This window comes from Aotus nancymaae, unplaced genomic scaffold, assembly GCF_030222135.1.
Source record: "Aotus nancymaae isolate 86718 unplaced genomic scaffold, 86718_ANA_hifiasm-v0.15.2.pri h1tg000161l, whole genome shotgun sequence".
In the NCBI taxonomy this organism is placed as follows: Eukaryota; Metazoa; Chordata; class Mammalia; order Primates; family Aotidae; genus Aotus; species Aotus nancymaae.
This window is the reverse complement of record NW_026988576.1, coordinates 1,738,898-1,750,008: the sequence shown is the minus strand read 5'-3', so window position 1 is coordinate 1,750,008 and position 11,111 is coordinate 1,738,898. Positions and strand designations below refer to the sequence as shown.

Sequence of the window (11,111 nt, the reverse complement as noted above, 5' to 3'; positions counted from 1 at the left end):
CCAGACTGTTCATCTAAAAAAGAGACATAAATTGAAAGATAACGATCTTAAGAAGAAAGTAATCAAACAAAAGGAGAGCTAAGAACAACACATAGCCCCCAAAAGAGAGAAACCGACTACCAGATACTTGGCCCCTGCCATCATTCCAATACCTGTTACCATTCTTTTATGGCGACAGGTTATACTCCTGGCCCTTGGGTTTTAAAGACAGCCCTGTGTCCTTAAAATAATTTTCACTTCTCCATCAAATATAGGTTTCTGTTACTTACAACCTGGAGAGTGCTAAGTAAAACACTGCATTTTGGTCTGCTGGGAAATGCCTTCAAACACAATGGTGTTCTTACCTTCTTTGTTTTTCGATACTGTAATCCCCTCTCTAAGTGCCGGATATCCAGGTATTCTGGATTTTGAGTGTTTAGATCAATAACAATATCTGCCCATCTATAGTTAAGAAGAAAGGATAAAACACAATTTTCGTTAGGTCCAAAGTATCATTGAAATGGAATTTTTCACGAGCAAATTGCTGCAATATTATAACAGCAATAACTGGCAGTAATTCTCTTATCTCAGCATCATTTCATCTACTAAACTGTAATAACTTCTTGTTTTATGACAATTCTGTTTATTCAACCATTGCCAAGGTTCTCAGTATACAATTGGTTACTCTTCCAATAGAATAAATAAATACCAACATGTTAGATGGCATCCTGTAGGCTAAAGCAACAACATGCTATATCTATATCTACTTTTCAATCACAGTCAAGTTCACTTTTAAAAGAATGTAAAGTTGGGCCAGGCACGGTGGCTCACGCCTGTAATCCCCACACTTTGGGAGGCCGAGGCGGGTGGATCACAAGGTCAAGAGATCGAGACCATCCTGGTCAACATGGTGAAACCCTGTCTCTACTAAAAATACAAAAAATTAGCTGGGCATGGTGGCGCGTGCCTGTAACCCCAGCTACTCAGGAGGCTGAGGCAGGAGAATTGCCTGAACCCAGGAGGCGGAGGTTGCGGTGAGCGGAGATCGCACCATTGCACTCCAGCCTGGGTAACGAGAGCAAAACTCCATCTTGGAAAAAAAAAAAAAAAAGAATGTAAAGTTAATGTGTCTTCTTTAGCAGACAACACAATTGTGCAGAAAATTCAAGGGAATTACAAAACAACTACTAGAACTAATAGGATTTGGTAAAGATGTAAGATTCAAGGTCTATACAGGAACATCAATTGTATTTTTGTATTCAACCAGCAAATAATGAGGAAATGAAATTTTTTAAAAAAAATTTATTTATAATAGTATCAAAAAGTATAATGCATGGAGGAAAAAATGTTATTGTAATGTCTTTTTTAAGTTTTATTTCAATTGTTTTTGGGTTACAGATGGGTTTTGGATACATGAATAAGTTCTTTGGTGGTGACTTCTGAGATTTTAGTGCACCCATCACCCAAGCAGCGTACACTGTACCCAGTATGCAGTATTTTATCCCACACCCCATCCCAGACTTCCCTCCAGAGTCCCCAAAGTCTATTATATCATTCTTATGCCTTTGCCTCCTCATAGCTTAGCTCCCACCTAAAGTGAGAATATATGATATTTGGTTTTCCATTCCTGAGTTACTTCACTCAGAATAATGGCCTCCAGCACAATCCAAGTTGTTGCAAAAGACATCAGTTCATTCCTTTTTATGGCTGAGTAGTACTCCCTGGTATATAAATATCACATTTTATTTAGCCACTCATTAGCTGATGGGCACTTAGGTTGATTCCACATCTTTGCAATTGCAAACTGTGCCACTATAATCATGTGTCTGCCTGTGTCTTTTTCATATGACTTCTTTTCCTTTGGGCAGATACTCAGTAGTGGGATTGCTGGATCAAATGGTAGGTCTACTTTTAGTTGTTTAAGGAATCTCCACACTGTTTGCCATAGTGATTGTGCTAATTTACATTCCCACCAGCAGTGTAAAAGAACACACTGAAAAACGGTGTTTAACAAAAGACATAAAACTCCATGCTGAAAAATTTTTTTAAATGATGAGAGAAATTAAAGCTCTAATTAAGTAAAGATATAGTTCATGTTGTTATGATGTCAATTCTCCCAAAACTAAACTGTGAATTAATTATTTATTTATTTACAAGACAGGGTCTCATCTTGTCACTCAGGGAGGAGTGCAGTAGTGCAATCTCAGCTCACTGCAACCTTGACCTCCCAGGCTCAATTGATTCCCCTCACCTCAGCCTCCCAAGTAGCTGAGACTACAGGTACATGCCACCATGCCTGGCTAATTTTTGTAGTTTTAGTAGAGACAGGGTTTTGCCATGTTGCCAAGGCTGGTGTCAAAATCCTGGGCTGAACTGATCCTCCCACCTAAGTGCTAGGATTACAGGCATGAGCCAACCGCACCCAACCTAAATTATGAATTCTATAGATTCTATCCTAATCAAAATCTCAACAAGCTTTTTAGCCAAAAGACAAATTCTAAAATATTTATGGAAATGCCAAGGTCCTAGAAGAGCCAAAACAATCTAAGAAAAATTCAGAGGATTCATGCTATCTAATTTCAGGATTTAGTATAAACTATAACCATTGAGTGTGTGGCATCGGTAAAGGACAGACAAACAGATTAGTGGGACAGAGTCCAGAAACAGCCCATACATATATGGGCAGTTAGTTTTCAGCAGAGGCACCAAAGAAATAATGAAAGGAAAATCTTTGTAAACAAATGGTGCTGGAATAACTAGATAAACATGGGGGGCAAAATCAAAGTTGAGCTCTACCACATACCACACACAAAAAGCAGTTAAGGCAGGCATGGTGAACATCTGTAATCCCTGCCCTTTGGGAGGCCAAGGAGATAGGCTCATTTGAGCCCAGGAGTTTGAGACCAGCCTGGGCAACACAGCAAGACTCCCATCTCTACAAAAACTTCTAAAATTAGTAGGGTGTGGTGGAACACATCTGTGTTCTCAGCTACTCAGGAGGCTGAGGTGGGAGGATCACTTGAGCCCAGGAAGTCGAGTCTTTAGTGAGCCATGATCATACCACTGTACTCTAGCCTGGGTGATAGAGAGAGACCCTGTCCCAAAATAATAATAGAAATGGATCAAAAATCTAAACATAAAATCTATAAAACTTCTAGAAAAAAAACAGGAAACCATCTTTGAGGTCATGGGGTAGGCAAAAATTTCTTAAAGAGGCACCAAACACATAAAAGAACAAAACTGATAAAATATATTTAATTTAAATTAATTAATTAGAATCAGAACTTCTGTTCAATTTTACAAGCACTTTGGAGAACTTTCCCACAGTTTCTTAACTATACATCTATACTATAAATTGGCAATTCTAGTCCTAGGTATCTCCCAGAACAAAACATATGTCTTCTAAAAGACTTGTACAACAAAAGGTGACACATCCATACCAAGGAAATGATTTGGCCATATAAAGGAATGAAGTTCTAATCCATGCTAAAACATGGATGACATTGAAAACACTGTATTAAGTGAAAGAAGACAGGTACAAAATGCTACATACTGTATGACACCATTTATACGAAATGTCAAGAATAGGCACATGCCTGTAATCCCAGCACTTTGGGAGGCTGAGGAAGGCAGATCATTGAGGTCAGTAGTGTGAGATCAGCCTGGCCAACATGGTGAAACCCCGTCTTTACAAAAAATACAAAATTAGCTGGGCATGGTGGTGTGTGCCTGTAATCCCAGCTACTCAGGAGGCTGAGGCAGGAGAATCGCTTGAACCTGGGAAGCAAAGGTTCAGTGAGCTGACATCACGCCACTGCACTCCAGCCTGGGCAACAGAAAGAGACTCTGTCTCAAAAGAACGAAACAAACAAAAAAGAACAGGCGAATCCCTAGAGGCAGAAAGTAGATCAGTGGTTGTCAGGGGCTCAGGGAATCCAGAGTGACTGCTAATGAGTATGGGGTTTCTTTCTGGAGTGATGAAAATTTTCTCCAATTAGATAGTGGTGATTGGTGCACAACCCTGTAACTATACTAAAATCTATGGAATTGTACATTTTTTTCCCTTTTTTTGAGACAGGGTCTTGTTCTGTCACCTAGGCAGGAGTGCAGTGGCACGATCGTAGCTTATTGCAGCCTCAATCTCCTAGGCTCAAGCAATACTCCTGCCTCATTTTTCGATTTTTGTTTTACAGACATGGTCTCATTATGTTGCCCAGGTTGGTCTAGAACTCCTGAGCTCAAGTGATCCACCCACCTCAGTCTCACAAAGTGTTGGGATTACAGGCATGAGCCACTGCACATGATGGATGCAGAGAACTTTATGGTATGTTAATTATATTTTAATAAAATTGTTATGTAATTTTCTCAAGGCTTGTCCATGAATGTTCCTAACAGCTTCATTAGGTTGAGACCAAAACTCAAAGCAATCCAAATGCCCATTAACAGGAAAATGGAAAACAAATTGCAGCATGCTTATGCAACCATATACTACTCAGCAATAAAAAAGTAATAAACTTCTGATACACATGACACAATGGAAGAATCTCAAAAATGTTACTTAAGATATTGACACAAAAATAATATTGTATGATTCTGTTTACATGGAATTCAAGAATAGGCAAAGTAAATCTGTAGTGACAGAAATCAGAAGAGGGGCTTTCTATGGGGATTGATAGGAGTAGAGAGTGAGGGTATTTTCCATGGCAATGAATGTGCACCACATCCTATTTAGGTGCTGCTTATACAAGTGCATTTGTTTATCCAACTAATTATACACAACTAAGAGCTGTGCATTTCACTGTATCTAAATGTTACCCCAATTAAAGAAAATAAAGGGAAATTAACATACTTTTTACAGTGAATGGCAGGGTGTTTTCTACTTGATTCTCCAATTAAGATCCAATATTCAACTTCCTGTGGTGAGAGAGGCCCCCTGCTAAATATAAAATACATTCACAATAAGTTTCATAGGACTCACTCCCTTGAGTCTATTGCTTCAACTTTATATTAATAAAAGGTGTACTAGAGTGTATTCAAACACAGCATTCATTCAGCAAGAACAGACATTACAGCTTAGGTAAGGGCAAATTTCAACAGGCCATTAAAGAGAACTCACAAATTAAATTTCAGCCTTAATCCTCTATTCAAAATCTAGGGCTATAAATGTTTTAATATACCACCTCTAAGATTATAGGAGGAAAAAAAAATCCTGGAATGCTACCAGCATATTTCGACTACTCTTCTCCTTTCACTATGAATTCAAGACATCTCAAAAGGCATCCTAAAAATAAAACCCTAATGCAATGGAGTCTTTAAACGCACTGATGTCCTAATCCCATCCCTAGGCATTCTAATTCAAACAGGCCTGGAGTAGAGTCTAGGGATTTACATAGTTTTTTTTTTAAAAAAATCACATGATTCTTAGGTACAGGCAGAAGTGAGGAACTCTCTTTTAAAAGGTACAAAGTTGGTTTAAAATCATGATTTCTATTTGATAAATGTCTGAAATAAGGTGAAGCTGCAGGATGAAATCATAAAAGAAATACACAATATACCTCACATATAAGAAATTCCACCTCCAGAGAGATGAATAAAGCATTTCAGCATTTGGAGAGAGCAAGAGAGTTCCCGCTTGCTCCTCACTCACAAAACACAACTTCCAGCTTCCTGGTTCTCCCAGGTCATGCCAACCTGTCTCAGAATCCCTCTTCCCTAACCCTGAGGGGCCTTTGAGTGGGACTCCAAGGCCACAAGGCCTCCAGCCCCAGATAACCCATCCAGACTGGGTGTGGTGGCTCACACCTGTAATCCCAGCACTTTGGGAGACTGAGGCGGTCAGATCACTGGAGCCCAGGAGTTCAAGACCAGCCTGGGCAACATGCTGAAACCCATCTCTAAAAAAAAAAATAGAAAAATTAGCCAGGTGGGGTGGTGTGTACCTGTAGTCCCAGCTACTCAGGAGGCTAAGGTAGGAGATCACTGAGCCCAGGAGGTTGAGGCTGCAGTGAGCTATGATCTTCCTACTACACTCCAGTCTGGGCAACAGAGAAAGACCTTGTCTCAAAAAAAAAAAAAAAGAACCCATGACCAAGCCAATTCCTTTGCTCAAAGTATTCACGGCTTGTGTTTTCACCAATTCTTTTTGTTTTTTTTTTAAAGAAAGGGTCTTGCTCTGTCACCCAGGCTGGAGTGCAGTGGTGTGATCTCAGCTCAAGCAATCCTCCCACCTCAGCCACCCAAGTAGCTGGGACGACATGTACACACCAATACACCTGGATAAGTTTTGTATTTTTTATAGAGACAGGGTCTCACTATGTTGCCTAGCTGGTCTTGAATTGCGTGCAAGCGATCTGCCTGCCTGAGCCTCCCAAAATGCTGGAATTAGGCCACTGCACCCCACCCACCAATTCTTAACTAGATACTTCTCCTTTGCTTAGAACCATCCTGGTATTATTTCAACCCATCATAAGGAAAACCGGCTAAGCAGGAGAAAAACCATTAAAATTCAGTCACTTTCTCTTTCTTAGGGATAATCTCTTCCAAATAGGTCCAAGTTTACCAGTCAAGTTATATAGTTAATAAAACAGCAACTCTGGATTAGGCAAAGAAAGTGATATAACCATGAAGGTCATATAATTTCTGACATTAGAAATAAAAATTGGCTCTTGGGCTTCCTTGCAATTAGGACAAAGGAGAACCAGATTCCACATTCTTCACTTTAAGAAAGGAAGATGCTTTTTAATTTACTCAGTTGTGACAATCTTCTTAACACTAGATTCTGTAATACTTTGTTCATGTGGGACACTGGATGAGGCACTCAGACATAATCTGTAAAATCCTTTGCAACTGTTTCATAATAAATGTAAAAATTACTTTTCAGGAATGGTATGGTGGCTCACACCTGTAATCCCAGCACCTTGGGTGACCCAGACAAGAGGACCACTTGAAGCCAGGAGTTTGAGACCAGGCTGCACAACATAGCAAGACCTTGTCTCTACAGAAAACACAAATTAAAAAATTTAATGAGCTGGGCATGGTGGTGCATGCCTGTAGTCCTAGCTACTCAAGAAGCTGAGGCAGGAGGATTGCTTGAGGCCACGAGTTTGAGGCTGCACTGAGCTATGATTACACCACTGCACCCCAGCCTGGATGACAGAGTGAGACCCTGTCTCTAAGGGAAAAAAAAAGTGACTTTTCAAATGACTTTTTCCTATAATGACTGAACAATAGTATCTAAATGGAAATTTTCAACAACACAATTAACTAAATGCAATTCTGCAGAAGAGTAAGTCATAATGTTTAAACAACAGTCTAACTTGATGTCAGGAAAGCAGATCGCCAAGCCTTCCAATTTCAGAGACTTCGAATATTTTTTAATATTTCTTAAAATGCACTTTCTAAAACATGTCAATGCTTACCTTAATGCTTTATTAGCTTTAACAGGGGTTGCTTCGAAGCCAATTGGACAAAAATAATGATTTTGGCAATGATAGATATAAGCCAGCGATTCATCTTTCAATCCCCGGGTTAACTTTGACAGGGCCCCTGAAGCTATTAAAATAAACAAACAAACAAACAAACTGAAAGGCCACAAAGCAATGTCCATGCTTTACACAAAGGACTGGTTAAGGGCTTAAGGACAGAAAAGACATTACTTGAAACACACTGACACTGCTGGGGAAAAAACAAGAAGCTATTGATTGGTACAAAGAATGTTAATAAATGTATTCTGCTTTACCCTTTAAACACAGATAATCTCATTTGCAAACTAAAGAACTAAAATCTGTCCTCACTTACCAAAACCTTCTAATAACACACACAGTTGTCTATGAAATTTAATTTGTCTGAAACCTAACACCAAGTGTATTCAGCAGTGGTTTCAACTTTTCTGGTTATACATAGCTATCACTAAAAATTCTGAACAAGTATGTCCAATTTTAGCACATGCATTTATAAACTATATACGTACACTACTGTACCAATATTCTTTATAAAAGATACACAAATCACTGGAATTTAAAATTAGATTATAATACACAGGTTCTAATATATATACAGTATGCACATCCCAACTTAAAGACTACTGATGTATGAATAAAAATAAATTCCAGGAAATAAACAAGTTTCTAAAATGCAAACTTCTCCTACTAATGAAACGGCCAAATAAAAAGGGCTTCCTGGAGAATCTTCAACTGGCCTGAGTGCTGGGAGGATGGGGTTGGGCCTCGGGAAGTGCCCGCTGTTTGCAGTGGGGGAGAAGAACTGGCCTCTCCTGAACCTGTGTGGTAACCTGCAATTCAATCTGTGAGATGGGGGCCTGTTAGCAGGAATCCTTCTTGCTTTGCTGAGTTTTTTCCTTTTTACCCAATAAATTCTGTTCCCCCTCACCTTTCAAAGTGTCTGTGAGCCTAATCTTATGTGATAAGAACCCAGCATTTTCTACAATACTAACACACACTTTAATCTTTCCACAAAACTTAGAGGTTAGCGGAGTAGCCTTCACAAGCCAAGTGACGAGATAACATCTCTACAGAGACAGGCTGGTAGTACCACAACAACCTCTTATGCCCACTCTTCTTCGTATATTTGCTATAACTAAAATAGTTGTCAATTTCAAAAGTATGATCATAAGAAATGACTTCTTACCAGCACTTAGTACTCAAAGGTATTAACTGAGGTTTCATTAACTTGCATCTCCTGGAAGAAGCTAAATTATTTATTAACAAACAGCCCATTAAAACTAGAAATCCTAAAAATAGATGAAGCAGATGAGAGCTTGCAAGTCATAGTTTCAATGATCGACTTCTGGCCACTGAAATAGCTGAAGACCACTAAGAACAGCAGGTCCACACTGCAGCAGACAGCCAAGGAGTGATGCACGGTCTCTCAAGTGCATTAGTAGGGAAGACAGAACAAGTAACTTTAATAGCAGGTGGAATAGGATAGTGCCACAAAAAGGGTACAGAATTCAAAGGAGAAAGAGCACATCAGGTTTGAGGAGTCAAGAAGGGGTAGCATTCAAGATGAAACTTAATGAAGTGTCAGGATTTCAACAATCTAGACAGAGGAAAGAGCATAATGAGAAAACAAAACCACTGGAGAGGGAATATACTCAGGAAACAGCCAGTGAGGCCGTTCACGGAACAGGGTATGATGGTATAGAGAAGTCTACCATGGGACGCCCCAACAATTTCAGCCCAAAATCAGAAAAAGATCACCCTCTGAAATAAAAGATAGTAAACACAGCATTTATTTGTTTATTTTTAATTTTTTTGAGACAGAGTCTTGCTCTGTCACCCAGGCTGGAGTGCAGTTGCACAATCTTGGCTCACTGCAACCTCTGCCTCCGGGTTCAAACGATCCTCATGCCTCAGCCTCTGAGTAACTGGGATTCCAGGCACTTACCACCATGCCCAGCCAATTTTTATATTTTTAGTAGAGATGGGGTTTCACTATGTTGGGCAGGTTGGCCTTAAACTCCTGACATCAAGTGATCAGCTCATCTTGGCCTCCCAAAGTGCTGGGATTACAGGCGTGAGCCACAGTGCCAAGACAGTAAATACGGCATTTAATATGTTAAGGTAGTTGTCCAAAAAAAGTAATTCTGTGTATGAGAAGACACAAATGTATTACTGAGGGAAGGTAAATTCAGAAGTTCAGTTAGTACTCCAGTATATCTGGCTGGGCTTGACCAACATAAGAAACCCCGTCTCTACTAAAAATACAAAATTAGCCGGGCATGGTGGCACATGCCTGTGATCCCAGCTACTTGGGAGGCTAAGGCAGGTGAATCACTTGAACCCTGGAGGTGGAGGTTGTGGTGAGCCGAGATCGCGCCACTGCACTCCAGCTTGGACAACAAGAGCAAAACTTTGTCTCAAAAAAAGAAGAAGAAAAAAAAAAAATCTGGCTGGGTGCAGTGGCTCATGCCTGTAATCCCAGTACTTTGGGAGGCTGAGGCGGGCGGATCACCTGAGGTCAGGAGTTTGAGACCAGCCTGACCAACATGGAGAAACCTTGTCTCTACTACAACTACAAAATTAGCCAGGCGTGGTGGCACATGCCTATAATCCCAGCTACTCAGGAGGCTGAGGCAGAAGAATCCTTGAACCCAGAGGTGGAGGTTGCGGTGAGCTGAGATCACGCCATTGCACTGCAGCCTGGTCAATGAGAGCAAAACTCCATCTCAAAAAAAAAAGTGTTTTTAAACAAACACTTACTCTTTCACTGAACTGCTATGCATTCTGTTTACAGGGTGCAAAATGTCATTGGCAGACATTTATAAAACTTTTAATGAACACAATTGACAGAATCATTATTATACCTTCTAATAACTAGAGAATGACCATGAAAATCTTTTGGACCAGAAAAAGGTTTGGCATATATTGTGGAAATAAACATTCAAGAACTATAAAAGACAATGCCAAATTATGCATTTTCTTTTCATGGCAAATGAAGACACCTCAAATGAGATCCAGAAGAAATAAGAGACAGCGAAATCAGATAGATATAGATTTCATACATTACACCAAATACAGAGGAAAAAAGTTTCAATATATTTAAAAAACAAAGGGCTTGAAAATATGAGTAAGGAGACCATTTTTAAAAACAAACAGATTTTTAAAAGAACTACATAGTAAAAATGATTGAAAACCTCTTTTAAAAAACTCAAATTCAATAGATAGTACAAAAAGCAAACTATACACAGCTGAAGAGAAAATTACCAAATAAGATAATATATCCTTTCGTAGTTTTTCATTGCCTGTTCACTTACTGAGAGTAGTGTGGTGACGGTCTCACTAGAAACATAATTAAATAGCAACACAGCATTTAAAGCAGTGTTTTCCAGAGGGATAGACAGGCCCCATGTGAATGCATAGAATTTAGTCATTAGGAATAAATGCCAGCTCTTACCGAGTCCTTACTCTGTAACACAGGGTGCTAAGCACATTACAGATATGTCTCCTTTTATACTCACACTGACCCTATACAAATATAGAATGATAAAAGGTCTACACCAAGGCTCAGCAAGTGACTTGTTCAAGGTCACAAAACTAATACGTGTAGAAACCAACATGTAATCTCCAAGCCTGCCTCCAAGTAACCAACTTGATATACCCAATATAGGTCAA

The 11,111-nt window shown here is 39.5% G+C and overlaps 1 protein-coding gene across 2 annotated transcripts in view; it reads right to left on the bottom strand.

Annotated features, from left to right (window-relative positions):
• BIVM (basic, immunoglobulin-like variable motif containing) overlaps positions 1–11,111 on the bottom strand; it is a 29,368-nt gene that overhangs the window by 2,203 nt on the left and 16,054 nt on the right. Inside the window, exons 6-8 of one of the 2 annotated variants that reach the window (XM_012440937.3) lie at positions 7,398–7,530; positions 4,829–4,915; positions 345–441 (exon numbers count right to left, since the gene is read on the bottom strand). In XM_012440937.3, the coding sequence (XP_012296360.1) occupies positions 345–441; positions 4,829–4,915; positions 7,398–7,530 (317 nt within the window). The remainder of the gene's footprint in view (positions 1–344; positions 442–4,828; positions 4,916–7,397; positions 7,531–11,111) is intronic. The other variant, XM_012440943.3, reaches the window with a different exon arrangement.